This window comes from Brassica napus, chromosome A3 (assembly GCF_020379485.1).
Source record: "Brassica napus cultivar Da-Ae chromosome A3, Da-Ae, whole genome shotgun sequence".
Taxonomy (NCBI): Eukaryota; Viridiplantae; Streptophyta; class Magnoliopsida; order Brassicales; family Brassicaceae; genus Brassica; species Brassica napus.
Genome location: NC_063436.1, coordinates 32,862,280 through 32,878,763, shown reverse-complemented (window position 1 = coordinate 32,878,763; position 16,484 = coordinate 32,862,280). Strand labels below are relative to the sequence as shown.

The 16,484-nt window shown below is 32.9% G+C and overlaps 1 protein-coding gene and 1 long non-coding RNA gene across 8 annotated transcripts; one reads left to right on the top strand and one right to left on the bottom strand.

The window, feature by feature from the left end:
• Positions 1-1,182: 1,182 nt before the first annotated feature.
• LOC125592449 lies at positions 1,183-2,880 on the bottom strand. Its single transcript, XR_007328430.1, has 2 exons — positions 2,455-2,880; positions 1,183-1,993 (listed from the first exon to the last, which is right to left on the bottom strand). It is a non-coding gene; the product is annotated as an uncharacterized LOC125592449 (long non-coding RNA).
• A 137-nt stretch (positions 2,881-3,017) lies between these two features.
• On the top strand, positions 3,018-14,925 carry LOC106374293 (UDP-D-xylose:L-fucose alpha-1,3-D-xylosyltransferase 3-like). 7 transcript variants are annotated; one of them, XM_048767616.1, is made up of 7 exons: positions 3,018-3,369; positions 3,664-3,735; positions 3,871-6,034; positions 12,976-13,137; positions 13,210-13,428; positions 13,888-14,096; positions 14,185-14,925. In XM_048767616.1, the coding sequence occupies exons 3-7, from the start codon at positions 5,579-5,581 to the stop codon at positions 14,276-14,278; spliced, it is 1,140 nt and encodes a 379-aa protein (XP_048623573.1). In that variant the 5' UTR covers positions 3,018-3,369; positions 3,664-3,735; positions 3,871-5,578; the 3' UTR covers positions 14,279-14,925. The 7 variants fall into 7 exon arrangements, with proteins under 7 accessions (XP_048623573.1, XP_048623576.1, XP_013669812.1 ...); XM_048767619.1 differs by having other exon boundaries at positions 3,018-3,381; XM_048767621.1 differs by having other exon boundaries at positions 3,079-3,381; positions 3,862-6,034.
• The last annotated feature ends 1,559 nt before the right edge of the window (positions 14,926-16,484 follow it).

Here is a 16,484-nt window from a genome sequence, read left to right as displayed (position 1 = left end):
TTTAATATTATTTACACCATGCTTTGATTTTATAAATATATTTGTCTTAAATTTGTTTAATTTTTGATTTTTGATTAGATAGATGTATTTATTGAAAACATTAATGCATTTAAATCATTTTTAAACTTTGTGAAAAATATCAAAATTACATTCTATGAGTGAAACATATTACTAGTATTTACTGGTTCGACTATGTACCAAAGATCTAGAACAACATAGATTCACTAAATGGTCAACTAATCATAATTTTGTTTTTCTAGAGAATTCTATGGCCTCTCCTATGACAATCATATGTTTTGACTACAAAAACGAAAATGATGTTTAAGGACTATTTTGTATATTTATGCTTATTTGCACTTTTTTTAACCAAAATAATACATTCAGTGGTGGGAATAACATCCTCGTGGTCAGTTAAAAAAAATTAAATCAATGAAAATGAAAATTTCTAAAAATTACTGGAATTACTAGTACTACTAATATGAACTACTATGTACTATTGTGAACTACCTTAAAATACTTTGAATTACTATGTATTATGCATGTTTATAAAAACTTTAATTTTTGTCTTATTTTTTATTTTTGGAACATATATATCATATATTACGTGATAATATGTTCATATATGTGTTTATTTGTCAAATTAGACATAAGATACTCTTAATTTCTCTAGTTGATAGAAAAAATTTCATTTCCATAGAAAATATCCTTATACTTCCATACTAATGTTTTGATGGGAATGTCATAATGAGATGAATAACAAAAAATCTGTTTTTTTGAAACTTCTTTTTGGCAATGTGTTATATACAATCTAAAACTGTCTAAACACATTGGTATTACTAATAAATTTGATTTTTTGATATTGTATTACTAAAAAATATTGTCTTTTGCAAAAGTATTACTATGAAGAAGAAAATATTACTACTACCTTGTGTACTACTAAGTGTAAATATTCAAATATGTATTATTTCTTTTTTAACACGTTTTAGATATATATTTTTTGTTGAAATTTTTTGTTGAATTTTTTTGACACGCTTTAGACAAATTCATTTTTTTTTTGTTTTCTTAGTGATAATATATTTTATACATTATAGAAATGTTTAATAGTTTTTCAAACATGTGTTGAATATGTTTCATAGAAATGTTTTAGTAGTTTTTTTATTTTTTGATCAAACAAAAAATAGCTTTTATTTATCTTAATTATACCTAATAAAGTTAGTAGTACAACTCTTCCTCCAAAAAAAACTCTAAAATCTTGTAATAGTCAATGATTATACATATCTTAGAGCTTAGACAGCTTCGTTGAACAATGTCATCTTTTATGTTGCTTACTTCCTCATCTGTCACACCACTTAGTTGCAACTTGCAAGTGACAGAAAATGCATCTGGTTACTGGCTCAGGTAAGGCCTTATTAACCTCTCGTATTTTAGGCTTATTCTTTAACACAATAATCTCAACGAGGAATTGGCTGACGTAAGGCCTTATTATCCTCTTGTATTCGCCTCTGTTTTGCATATGACAAAGAAAAATGATTCTCGAGTGGTGATTATTATGCTTATTTCCTCCCCTCATTGATCTAACAATCACTGAATCACATGAAAAAACAGAACACAAAAAAAAAAAAAACAGAACACAATTGAAAGTTATTACAACAAACAGATAACACAACAATTTTAGACACATAAGCTTAAACCATTCATAAGAGAGTGAATAACATAAAGTCTTAATCTTTCATAATTAGAACAAATCGTAATTTACCTAATCAGTATCAATTAACAGCAGGATCAGAACCCAAAAATGACCAATCAACACTGCTGATGATCTGAATGAAGAGAGTGCAGAGGAAGAGTGGAAAGAAGACGCAGCGGTAGAGAGCAATGGGGTGCTCTCTGAAGCTAGTGGCTTGCCATTGCTAGTTTTTTTTGTCCTGTTTGCACACTGGACAGAAAGTTCTCCATGAGGTTAACCACAAGTCAACACACACAACATGAAACTCTGCAAACATAAACACACAACATTACTGAAACAATACTTGCTTCTAAGTTCTAACACATCATTCTACATGGGAAACTCTTCTCGAAATCTATGCTGATCATGTCTTAACTACTTGGCGAACTGAGCGGAAAAGACCACCAAAACTATAAAAGCATGTAGCCACAATTCAATACAACGTGTTCATTATCCTCCTGAACTTTCCAAATTGCGTTTACCAAACTTGATATAAAACCATAATCTTTAACCCCTCCAACTTTAATCGTGTTGCTAGAGTTTAAACAAAATCCCTTAAGAGATTGAAACCAACAAATGGAAGAAGAATCAACCAAGAAAACAACATTCAATTGAAAGGCATCCCATACTTGAAGCAGGGAATCATCTACAAAGTACTGAGCTTTCCAAAGCGATTTATTGGCACAAAGCTAAATAACAATAGAAAATCCAAGTAAAGAAAGACTTACGCAATGTCACACGGCTTGGCTTCAGGGGCAGCGACGACCATTCCTTGGAGCTCCTGCCTTAACACAACTTGGCAGCCAACACGTGAGTGCTTGTTCAGGACCCGAGATCTCAACTTACGCTTCAGCACGTACTCCTCGTCGTACGTACGTACGTACGCGTAGAGAGCTTCTCGAGCCATTCCTCTGCGATCTGAACTTCACATTTCGCTGAGCGAGCGTCGATATCCTCCAACCGATGCGACGCCGGATCGATCAGACCAGTGTAGATGAGCACGCGAAGGAGTCTGAATCGATCAGACCAGTTCATCGTCAGAAAAAAATTCTGAGATCGAAGTATCTAAGCAGGAAGACGACGACAGACCAAGGAGAAAATAATTTTAGAGTTTGTTTTTTTTAAGAAAAAAAATTAATTCAATATGGGTGGGTGACCCGAAGTTTGGTGTGGTTGGGTCAGTAATTATACTGATTCATTAAGGGTTATTGAGTCTTTAACCACATTTCGGCTTTGAAAAAAAATAGAAAAGAAAATCAATTTTAAGATGGGGCATATAAGAATTTTTGTAAGAGGTAGTAGGGTATAATAGAATAAAGTCCTAATTTGACGCATACGCAGCTCCATCTCACGGGAAGACGCAGCTCCATCTCATCTCGTTTCACGCATCGACTCTATCATCTCCATCTTCTCCGGCTCGAGCTCTCTCCTCTCCATCTCCGACGCAGACCTCGAGATTTCTCATCTCCGACTCGAGCCCTCTCTTCTCCGACTCGAGCCCTCTCTTCTCTGACGCAGACCACGAGCTCTCTCATCTCCTCCGATTTGGGTTTCAAGTATTGTTGAGACAAGAAGAAGCTGTTTTTGTGTTTCATGAGTTTTTGAGAATGGGTTTTGGATCTGATGGGGATCCAAGAGAATGGGTTTGTTCTGATGTAATCTTTTGTGTCTTGAATACTTTTTGTGATAGACTGATAGGATTTGTGTTGTTTTTGTGTACAATTAAGCTGATTCTCTAGATTAAGCAAATGTCTTTGTTCATTTTATGTGTTGATTTGTGTTGATTTTGATTCTGTTATCAGTGTCTTGCTACTGTTTTTGAAGTTTATGGGGACTGAATATTAATGTTACTTGAAGTTCTGAATCTAGAATACTTGGTATTCCTCGTATAGAATCTGAAGTTGAAGGTTCTAAGCTTTTGTTTTGTTTTGTTCTAGCTGAAGAGGTTGCCACTTGCTACTGAGTTAAGTGGAAAAGAGCTATAAATGAGACATACTTTGTTGTTGAAGGTACATATTGTAGTCTTGTTGTTGCTAGAATAGTATTGTAGGGAACTGCTTTCTCTGATCAATAGTACTCATGTATCTGTTTGATTTGTGTACATCTATTGCTCTTGTTTCTGATGTACTTGTAAGGTTTTTCAGAAGTTTGGCATCGCTGTTAACACCAAACGCAGGCGTTTACAACTTGTGAACGAGCTTTGGACATGACTCAGGTTGTGGAAAGTGCAGATGTTTGGTCTGGCCTTCACGCATCATTCCTTGTTGACATCTCAGAAACCGTATGGTTGGAGAAAAAGCATGCCTACAGTTTTCTAACCATCTTGTAGAAGTGTGTATATCTTCTTTTGTGTCCTTTCTTTTTCATTTGTTTGTCTTTTGATTTTGAAGAAGACAGCCAAACATTGTGTAACTGATGTATTTTTCAGTCGATAAATTTTTGTACCCATAAACATGTAAACATAATCTCAAACTGGCACATCTAATGAAATCTGTTCACCAAAGTTACAGTCAAATAAAAAGAAAAGAGTTGCAGTCAAAATTCTGTTATGGAAAGCATCATTAGATAATATTGATGACTGATTTGTATATATATGAGGAGAATATCCACTTATAACTTTGATATATTATTTCTGTTTAATTTATTTAAAATGTTTTAGTTAATAACTTAGTTTTTCTTTGCTTATAACTTAGCTTATCATTTCTACTTGATATTAAAATATTTGTTTTATTATTTAAGATTTGATGTATTATTTAGCTTTTGTTTAATGATAAATATTTTGAAGTATTATTTTTATTTTAACTTAGCTTATAATTTATGATAAAAAAATATTTTTATATTCGTATATTTGACCAAAAATTTATATACCAAGTAAACATAATATTTTAATGGATGTAAATATATTTAAATTATATTTTTTATTTAAAATACAATTTTACAAAAAATTTAAAATAAAATATGAAAATATGTTTCCTGCGTCGGCGTCGGCGTCAGCTTCAACTTCCTGCGTCTTCTAAACAAACAATAATCTGCGTCGGCTTCGGCATCTACGAAACGAACAACAACTATTTTCATTGACGCTGACGCCGACGCTGACGCCGAAAACTGCGTCCACCAAACGAACAGTACTAATGTTCTCATTGTTTACCGTTCAAATAAATAATTTTCTGTTGTCCCGTTTTGTGAGATTACCATTTAGTTAATCTCAAGTTTTATTTTAATCTTTCAATAATTTGTTTTCTCTGGTTATCAAGAAACGGTACACATAAATTACAATTACTTAGATGCAGTAAACTGAAAATTAATTTTAATCTCAAGATAACAAGAAGAAAACAGAGATACAGACAAGCAAACTTTTTCACTAAAATATTTAATTCGTAATGAATTAAGCACGTAACACAGACGTACCAACAACTAACTGGATTTGTTTTTTTTTTATTTGTTTATCGTGATGAGTCATCTTCTGTTCATGCAAACCATTGGAACACACGCTCGTGGTTAATGTATTCATTTCTTGGATTGTTGAACTCTGAAGTAGGAAGAATTTTCTGCCAATCCCCACTCCATTTTCGCCTTATTGTAATGTTTTATCTACACATATAAATGCACGCAACACTAAACATCAAACCCACATAATAATGTATATTGCTTATAAAATAACACATGTATAATACTGTAGGTTATCACTGATTTTGGTGTACGTTCTTAAATTAATAAATTAATAAGAATGGAGATTGAGTATCTCTACACGTTGTTGCTGACTTTTTTGTTTCTTATATTTTCCAATTTTCAAAACCGATCCCAACTTCTGAAAATTTTCTCACCAGTTTTGATTCATCTCCGGTTACAACAATGGCGCAGCAGCAACAACGCCCAATCTCAAACCGTCCCATTTCATTTCTAAACCGCAACGGTCTTTTCCTCCTCCTTCTAGTTCTCTTGGTATTCCTCGGCGTATACTTACCATTATCAGAGTCTCCGTTATTCATGTTTCAGAACAGAACCTCTTCTTCTTCTCCTCCTTCTCCTTCTTTTGTGGTCTCTGACTGGCGCTATTATTCTCTTGCCCAAGCAGCCAAGTTTGTGGCCAAGAACGGGACAGTGATCGTTTGTGCAGTTAGTTATCCTTTCTTGCCTTTTCTTAATAACTGGTTGATTAGCATTTCTAGACAGAAGCATCATGAAAAAGTTCTAGTGATCGCTGAAGATTACGCTCTTCTGTACAAAGTCAACGAGAAGTGGCCAGGTCATGCCGTTCTCATTCCTCCGGCATTGGATCCAAAAGCCGCACATCATTTTGGTTCCCAGGTACGCCGAGATGTTTCACCTTTTCGTATGCAATGTCTAGAGCTTGAACTCAGGATCATAAATTTGTTAAATGGTTTTCATCCCCTTTTTGATTGAATTTCTTAATGATATTTGCATACCCTTTGTTTAAGATATTATACCAAATTTTTTTTTTTAATTTGAAAAATTTACCTGAAATCAAAACTCTAATCGTAAACCAAAAACTTAAAAACAATATCCACAATACCGGAAACATATTCGGAATATCCAAATATACCTAATAAACACATATTTATGATCGGGTCTAGGGTAGGACCCGGACTCAAACAAAGACATGCGGGTCAAAAAAAACCCAATAGGTTATCTTCTTTTTTTTTGTCAGCACCCAATAGGTTATCTTCTCCGGACCTGAACTAAACCTATAATTTTGGGTCGGTTCGTTTTATTTTTTTGATCTGGATATAATTCTCATGTCGAAAAGAAACTTACGTAAAAGTGTACATATAAAATCTCAAATAAACTAATTTGTAGATTATATAGCTGTTAAAAATTATGTTTTTCGATATAATAAAACTTTGTATTATAATATAATCCAACAACTCCGCGCTAGTAGCTACTTATTTATTATCAGCTCTCTTTTTTACCATGCGGTACTGATTCCATTGCAGTTACAACTTTAACCTCAATGACATTACCCATAACCAGAACCAAAAGAAAAACAAACAAAATGGAATCGAAATCGAACGGAAAATTGTTTGGGTACCCATATTTTTATAATATAGCTTATATACATATAAATATCAGGTACTTATACTTTTAAAACATTCAAATAATTTAAAAATATCATTTACAAACCGAAATGCAAACAAAAAAGAATCCCCAGAATACTTTTATCCAATATAATTAAAAAAATATACAAAAATTTATTCGGAAACCCAACAAATCTGATATTTAATCCCAAAAACCTATTTTTTAATTTTTTTAAACTCGAATTAACCTATAAGCCAAAATCAAGTTCCAAATTTACCTAGAATATTAGTCGGTTTCTAATTTTGTTACCCAAACCAAACCGAAAACCAAATAACTGAACCAAAATGATTTTTTCTAAATAGCTGAACGCATCTTAAACCTCTAAACCCAAAGAACCGAATCAGAACCGAATTGAAAACCGAATATGCAAGGCTAACTATTATATACACACCAAAATGATTGATTTACTTAGAAACTTCTCTGGTTAGAAGAGATTAGAAAATATTTGGCCATCTTAAATCTTTTACTGAAGAAGATCCAAGATATATTTCTTGAAATAATAATATATATTAGGTAATATTAAAACAAAATACATGTTGGTATATAATTTTAATTAATATGACGTGCAAACTTATCCATCAAACTTTTATGATGAATTTCTGAATCCTAATCTTATAAATTGACACAATCAACAATCCATTCAACACCTTTTATAAAATATTCAATCATCTATATACCTTTTCTAAAATAGTGTAATACCTCATATAGCTTTTTATTTTTTTCTCTAGAACGTTTTTAATTTTTGTTGAAATGTAATTATTAATCAAAAAAAGAAAAAAAAATTTGCAATGCTCCAGATGATCAATTGTATGAAAGAAATAAAACAGAGGAAGCTGGGGAAAAAAACTTATGCAAGAAACAATTTGAAAGTTAAAAGAAGTTTTTTTTACCATGACTTATCATGATGTATTCTATTTTGGTAGTATTATTTTTTACTTTTGAATATTATATTTTAAAATAATATATAAACCGCAACTTGGCCCTTTCAAACTCGGAAACCATATTTAGAAACCAAAGGCTTTTTTTTATATTTAAGAAAAATGATTGCTACTACACTAACAAATATTGCACCATATGACCAAAGATCTGGACAAAAATGATTTATTAAAAACTATACGAAGTATATGAATCACATTAAAAGATCAATGAACTATTGGGTGTTATGATGCTAACAACATTAATATAATTCCGATAGCTATTAAAGTGTGTTGGACTTATAAGCCAGCAATATCTCATAAGATGCTTAACATATTTTAATATGTTATTTCATGTTTTTGGTGTATAACATTGAAATTTTTGAATGCTTAATATATGTGTGTCCATTTTTTATGATCATTTGAATATGTGTTATGATCCGTTTCTCAAACAAAAAAATTATTGAGTGATGTCAAATTTCAGATCTGACACATTTCCGATATCAAAATTTTATTTATTGTATTAACAACATAATACATATTATTTCACGGATTGAGATTCATTAGATTCAATACAATACTTTTTCAGATGTATGACTATGTAGTGGTTTATTGTTCTTGTAGGTAGAAATCATTTTTTCTATATCTACTCTATTTAAATATAGTCCTATTTTATCGACAAGTTTTTGGACTATCAAATTAGTTATAACAGTCCAACTAAAATTGATTTTTTTAATAATATAAGTTCAAAAATATAAGTATATAGCCAATCAAATTTTTTTAAGTTTTAACCTAATATTTGATTGTTTTCGAATCATCCTAGATTTTCTCAATTAAAATAAGATAATAATAGTTATATAAAAAAATAAAAAGATTATATCTTTTTTTTGACATCAACACAAACAGACTCATACTGACTCTGTGAACCATCCCGGTAATTTTGCATCCATGTGAACGACAAAAGACGGTTGTTTCCTAGCACTGCGTGCTAGATTAGCTGCCCTTAAATTCTTCGTCCGAAGTACATGAACGATTTCTGAGTTGAGGAAGCTTGCTCTCAAGATCTTAATATCCTCCAGGTAGCTGTCAAAAGTAGTTCATTCTTTTGGTTCCAAAACCATCTTCACCAATTGATAACAATCCGTCGCAAACGTAACCCGAAACTGCGGTAAGTTCCTCATACATTCCATTGCCCAAATTAGTGCTTCCACTTCCGAGTGTAAAGGTGAAAGACTTGCACTTACATTCCTTGCTCCTAACAGTCCATCAAAACCTCTAGGGTGATGTACCATCCTTGACCTGAAAAAATATCGTTATCTTTCCAGGATCCATCCGTGAATGACCATCGTTCTGGAATTACAGGTATGGTCATATCCTGTGTTTGAGGAGCTCTCCGCTGAGTGTTTATCACTTGTGACTCTGTCCAAAGTGTTGATTCTGTTTCCGCTATCTATAGTGTTTCTCTTGGATCAACTTCCACATTACTAAAGACTTTATTATTCCTTCCTTTACAGATGTACCATAAAATCCATGCAAATTGATGGTCTTCCATTTTCGGGATAACACTCTAAAAAAGATGATCCATATTTGCGAAAAAAGACCTAGTAGGAAAAATATCGGGATTTGATGGTATCTTTGAAAAGCACCCATACTTGACATGCTGGAGGACATTCAAAAAATACATGATTTATGGACTCCTCTGGATCTCCACATCGATCACAAAATATATCCCTCTTGCTTTCAGATTTTTCTTGACAGCTATACACCCCGTAACAATTTGCAAAGAAAATGCTTTATCTTTGGAAGGCATCACACCTTCCAACAGAACACTCTTAAAATATCCACAGTTGGCCCATGAAAATCCTGTGGTTTTTCCTTGTCTGGATAGACTCATTTTACTTGATATCCCGATTTGACCGTGTATTTCCCATTGTTGGTAAAATATCATCCATTCCTGTCCACCAATTTATGTTTGCTCAGTGGGATACTTTCAATAATTTTAACATCATGGAGATCCACCAAAGCCCTAATTGCCTGTAAATTCCAAGTTCGGGATTCCAGAATAATCAGAGAATCCACAGTGAGGTCCGGGTAATGGTGTTGTAGATTTTTGTTTGCTAGTCTCGAGCGAGTGGTTGGGAGCCAAGGGTCATTCCACACAGAGATAGATTAACATGTTCCCACCCTTTTGATTAGTCATTTGCTAACCAGAGATCTAGCAGATACAATACTCCTCCAGCCATATGACGGAGAGTATGAACGGATCAGTTCCAGCAGTGATGCATTCCTATAGTACCGTCCTTTGAATACTCTAGCAAATAAAGTATTTGGTTTCTCTATTAGACGCCACAGTTGTTTTCCAAGCATTGATTTATTTAAATCAGCAAGGTCTTTGAATCCTAATCCTCCATCATCCTTATTTACATATCATTTATCCCATGACTTCCAGTGCATACCTTATGTACTTTCTCCCGGACTTCACCAAAACTGGTGATACTGCATTAGTCAATTTTTTCGCTATTGCCTTTAATATTCTGTAACAAGACATCCTATGATTTGGTAGGGACGTAACCACCAATTTTATAATCACCTCATTTCCTCCTTTAGTGAAAAATTTAAAAATCCAATCCATTGACCCTATTGTTCAAGCGATCATGTACAATGCTAAAGACTTGTATTTTGGATTTTCCAAAGCTTTGTGGTAATCTCAAATATGTCCTCATTCCACCTACATTTTGAATACCCAGAATATTCCTCAAATCTTGTCGAATACATTCCTCAATCTTATATCCAAAATGGATTGAAGATTTCTGAAAATTAATATGTTGATCTGATATCATCTTGTTTTTCTTTAAGATCCTAAGAATTGAACCCGCACAGATATGAAGTTCAAGATCTAGTATATATTAAGATTTGAAATCTACTTATATAAATATCTTATATAATTATCAATATTTATAACAAAAAAAGGAAAATTACCAAAAATACAATTTTCAAAGTACCACTTTTCATGTTTACACTAATTATTTTTACATTCATCTTTAATGAAAGGTAAAAGACATTTATAACCTTTTGATTAACTTTGACAAAAAAACATATGGTTAACTAATCTAAACTTAAAACATCAACTCTAAACCCAAAATCATCAACTCTAAACCCTAAACAATCAAACATCAACTCTAAACCCTAAACCCCAAGACATCAACTCTAAACCCTAAACCCAAAACCTACAAATATAAACCCTAAAACATCAAGTCTAAACCCTAAACCCCAAATCTAAACTTAAAACATCAACTCTAAACCCTAAATCATCAATTCTAAACCCTAAACAAGGAAACATCAACTCTAAACCCTAAATCAGGAAACATCAACTCTAAACCCTAAACCCTAAACTTTCAAATCTAAACCTTAAAACATCAACTCTAAACCCTAAACCCTAAACTTTCAAATCTAAACCCTAAAACATCAAATCTAAACCTTAAACCCTAAACCCTATATTTTTCTGAAATCCAAACCCTAAACCCTAAAATTCTAAACCATCAACTCAAACCCTAAAAAATCAACTCTAAACCCTAAACCCTAAAACCCTAAACCTTCAGATCTAAACCCTAAGACATCAACTCTAGGGTTTTAGGGTTTAGAGTTTAACGTTTAGGGTTTAGGGTTTAGAGTTGATGTTTTAGGGTTAATTTTTTAGGGTTTAGGGTTTAGAGTTTAGTTTTTAAGGTTTAGGATTTGGTGTTGATAGTTTAAGGTTTAGTGTTGATGATTTAGAGTTTAGAGTTGAAGTTTAGGGTTTAGAGTTGATGTTTCATGGTTTAGTGTTGAAGGTTTAGGGTTTAGGGTTTAGAGTTGATGTTTTGGGGTTTAGGGTTTAGAGTTGATGTTTCAGGGTTTAGGGTTCGTATTTCAAAAACAAATAGGGTTTAGGATTGATGGTTTAGGGTTTAGGGTTCGTATTTCAAAAAAAAGGGTTTAGGATTGATGGTTTAGGGTTTAGAGTTGAGTTTTAGGGTTTCAGGTTTGAATTTCGAAATAGCATAATTCGAAAAAAATGTTTAAATTTTTTTTTTTCAGATTTTTATTTATTTAAAATTTTATTTATTATGTATATAAAGAATAAATGCATAAGAGTCTTTTGTCATTTAATAAAAAATACATTTTTGAAAATGTCCCTTTAGTGATGGTAAAAATGAAAAGTGGTAGCATAGAAATGGTAAACATGTAATTTCCCCACAAAAAAAGTCAGATTTCTTATATCCATATCAAATGTATGTGTAATAATATATATTTAAATATTCTAAATTCTCTATTTTAATAAAATGATAATATCTCTATACCAAGAATCATACTTTAGAAATATATATTTAATTCAAATATGTTTTTATTTGTAATATATATTTATAGTTATGTAACAATATGTATATCTTATAATCTAAAATGAAAACTGCAATTCATAATTATCTTTTGTTATGTATTGTTATATAAAATATTCAAATTAAAAAATTTATATTGTTAAATAAAATTACTCTAATATATTTTATCCCAAATGTTTTAAACTATGAAAGTAATTTTTTTATAAAAATACTTTATAATCTTATATCAACAAGATTACATATAAATTTTTCATCATTTAAATTAAGAATATAAAAATCTACACTTTAGTGTAATTTATAAACTGTAAATATATTTTTAGTTAGAAACCATCATATGAGTATTAAATGTTCTTAAAATATTAAATTTATTCCAATTTTTTTTAAAAAATTGTTAGAACTTTTTAACGAATTCTTCAAAACAGTTAATATATCTCACACATTTAAAAATAGGTCCGGAAATACAATTTAAATTATTTATTCATATAAATAGTATATAACTGTCAGAGAAAAATCTTTGAAACTAATAATAGAAAATAGAATCGTGAATTTATATTCAAATCAAATAAAATTTAAAGTCAAAATTAGTAAAGATGCTTTACTAGTTTTATACACTTAAATAATTAATTTTTCGATTTTGTAAGAAGAACATAACCCATGTTGAATTAAAATAATTTATTTTCATAAAAATTTTAAAAACATATCTCGCATTTTAACGCGGATAGTATCCTAGTTTAAATTTATTTGTCCGAATAACATGTTTGATGGGCTTATACCAAAACCAGCTCTACCCATTGATAATCTACAGAAATAACGTGTATGTGAATCATTCCACCTTCTAACAAATTTCATTATCTCTGATTAGGGTTTCTACAACCTTACTTCTCGAAGACCACAACATCTCTTGGACATTCTGGAGCTAGGTTACAATGTTATGTACAATGATGTTGATATGGTCTGGCTACAAGATCCATTTAAGTATTTACAGGGAGGCCACGACGTATACTTCATGGATGACATGACAACGGTACGCAATTGCAGCTTTTGCATGTTAGAGTATTTATTTATCCTTAGTATTGGTTGATTTTGGTGCTGCCAGATTAAGCCTTTAAATCACTCTCATGGTTTACCAACGAGCCGGAACGGAGTGACTTATGTATGTAGCTGCATGATTTTCCTGCGTTGCACTAGTGGTGCAAAGCTTCTATTGAAGAAATGGGTTGAAGAAATTCGAACTCAGCCTTGGTCTAACACCGAAGCAAAGAAACCACATGATCAACCTGCTTTTAATCGGGCACTTCACAAAACAACTCATCAGGTATACAATTGCTTCCTCTATGTTCCACATTTACTTATTTGCCAAGATTCGTTTACCCAATTAATGATATTAAAGCTTTGAATCTTAAAAGAATGTGTTATGACTATTGGAAGTTAGAAGAAAGCCAAAGTGTGATAAGTGAACAAATTCACAATTGATATTAAGTTAGATGTCCATGAATTTAAAATATTATCATAATTAGTTTGTTAAGTCAAATCAGATTTTCTAAGTAAGATGTATTGTTGATTTTAGATGTGATTCAGTTCAAGATTTCCCATGAAATCCATCATCCTGATGGAACATATTAGAATCACACATAAAATTTATACTATTTTTTGGTACTTCGAGACTTCTAATTTTATCAACTCATGAATGTTCGATGACTTTGTTGGTTTCGATCTCAGTTAGTTTTTCACTACTTGTCCATTGTCAGCTCTTTTGTGATTTTATATTCTCCAGGTAGATGTCTACTTGCTTCCACAATCAGCTTTCCCGTCAGGAGGATTGTACTTTAAGAACAAGAAATGGGTTAATGAGACGAATGGGAAACATGTGATAGTTCACAATAATTACATTGTCGGCTACAACCAAAAGTTGAAACGCTTCCAAGATTTTGGTTTATGGCTAGTCGATGATTTTTCTCATGAGTCTCCACTGGGAAAATTAGAGTAAAAAACGATTGCACCAAAACATTTTTCCTCTATCTTTTCGTTGTTATCCTGAGGCTAACATGAAATAACGATTTTTGCTACTCAGGTCAGTCCAAGAGCAGAATACTGAAGAGAAGAAACAGAAGGAAAGAGGAAAAAAAACAAACAGAAAAAGGGGTCAAAAACACAACATCCTCTAGAGGATGTCTTATATACAACAAATATTAGATCTTAAAACTATTGCAAGGGGATGTATTCAGATACAGTTTTTTTTTTTGCTATTACAATAAATTAACACCACAATATCACAAGTATCTATAGATAATGACACTCTTGCATTTTCAAGCTTTTGGAGGTTAACACATTAGTCAATAAAAAAAAAATGAAAACCAATCAAAACAGTCTGTTTTATACAATTCAGCATTTGGAGAAGACAAGTTATCTTTAACAAAATGACACTTCTAAATTTCAAAGCAAAAACCAATAAATTCCACCTTTCCAACTTTATCTCCATGTTAGAGATATGTATGTACCGGTACGAATGTAAGCATATTTTGATTTTCTGCTTTAGTGTATTTATTATTTGATTGGTTTTCATTTTTTGTAACTATCAACAGAGTGAATGGGAGAAGTCCAGACATCAGAGAAAAGAATGTCTAGTGGACGAGAAGATGATAAGGTAGTATTTGAAAATGGAAGCTTGTGTGTTTTATTACTGAAACAAGAGTTGCAGGGTGGAGATAACATATAAAAGACTGGTAAATGAAAACAAAAAAGCATTTGATTAAGTGTTTGAGAATTCGGATGGCCTAAACGAGAATGCCAACCCAATTTGGAGGTTTTAAAACAAGAGAAAGTCAAAACATTATTGAAAGAAGAAGATGATTCAGTCGGCCATTCATAGACTCCTTTACTGGCCTGTCCGTTGAGCAGTGTTTCCCCCGTTCTGAGATCTTTCACCTGAAAATCAAAGGGACACATTTAAACCATGACATTGTTAGTTTTACATAGCTTGTTTACCGAAATGAGATTCTTCTTCATCGAAGGAACACACAGCACATTGTTTAAAACTAAGGATCTAGATGAAGAGGGAAGTTTAGTTGAACCAGTATGAGTGATCGGGAGTCCAGTGCCATTCCCAATCATGACGTTGTCGCCTCCTTCATAAGGTGTGTGGAGAGACATGTTGCTGAGATCCGATGCAATGTGATGTGAGGCTCCAAGCCAAGGCAACATAGACATGTCAGAAGGACTTGCGGCAGTGTAGTGAGTTTGAGGATTCCACTGAGGTGGTGGCATAGGTGGAGGAGCATGCCATTGCGACGTTTGCATTTGTGGTGCTCCTGGACGGTATTGCATGGTAGATGCAGAGGAGTAGTGTGGGCAGCGTCTTGCGCTGTGTCCTTGAACACCACAGATTTGGCATTTACAAAGATAGCCACGGCCTCTTCCTTGATGGCCTCCACGGGTTGGTATTGTTCCACGGTATTGAGGTCTCTGGTTTTGCTGAAACGGACGACTCTGAGTTGCATTTGCTGTTATTTGAGCAGAGGAGTTAGTGGTCTCTTCTGTAGTTGCAAGAGAGTTTTCTCCGATGAGAAGTTTTTCATGGAGTTCTTCCAAGGTTATGGGAATGTCCCGTCCATTCACCATGTCAATGATTGCTTTGTAGTCGTCAGAGAGACCTTCAATGATGTAGTTAAGGAGATCTTCATGTTCAAGAAAAGCTCCCAACAGAGCCAGCTGATCGGCTTTAACTAAGATACCACGCATGTAGTCAGTGATCGTTTGTGTTCCTTTGCTGCTTCTTTTCAAGCTCTGTTTGAGTTGCTTGATGTGTGCTCTTGATGGCTTGCCATAGGTATTGTGAAGAAGAGTCCATATTTCACGAGTTGTTGTTGCTCGAGCAACAACTGGTTGAATGTTGAGAGTCAGAGTTCCAAGGATGGAACTATAGAGAAGACGATCTTGTTGTTTCCATACTGTGAGCGCCGGATTTGGTGTTGTAACTCTGTTTGCATCTGTGACTGTCTCCGGAGGGGTTTGATCCGTATCGTCTACGAATACATGGAGTTCGTGTGCTTCAAGTAACGCTTTGACTTGAAGCCTCCAGGTTATGAAGTTTGTTGAGATAATTTTGGTGATCCGATTCATATTGAGCGAGATGAGCGACGTTTTCGTATCAGTAGGATTGAAAACAAGAGCCATTATGGCTGAGGCATTGTTTGTGTTTGCCATGTGTATCGAAAGAAGAAGAAAAAAATTTTAGAGATGGATCGTGTGCTCTGATACCATGTAAGATAGATTTCAAAGTGTATTCCATTGATATAGGATAACAACAAAAGGTACAGATAATTATCTACCGTAATTATCTAATATAGGATATACACTAACATCTTCATCCTT

Coding starts and splice junctions, on each gene's coding strand:
- LOC106374293 (XM_048767616.1), top strand. CDS start 5,579: ATGGCGCAGCAGCAACAACGCCCAATCTCAAACCGTCCCATTTCATTT. Junction 13,138..13,209: donor TCATGGATGACATGACAACG/GTACGCAATTGC, acceptor TGGTGCTGCCAG/ATTAAGCCTTTAAATCACTC. Junction 14,097..14,184: donor TCTCCACTGGGAAAATTAGA/GTAAAAAACGAT, acceptor TTTGCTACTCAG/GTCAGTCCAAGAGCAGAATA.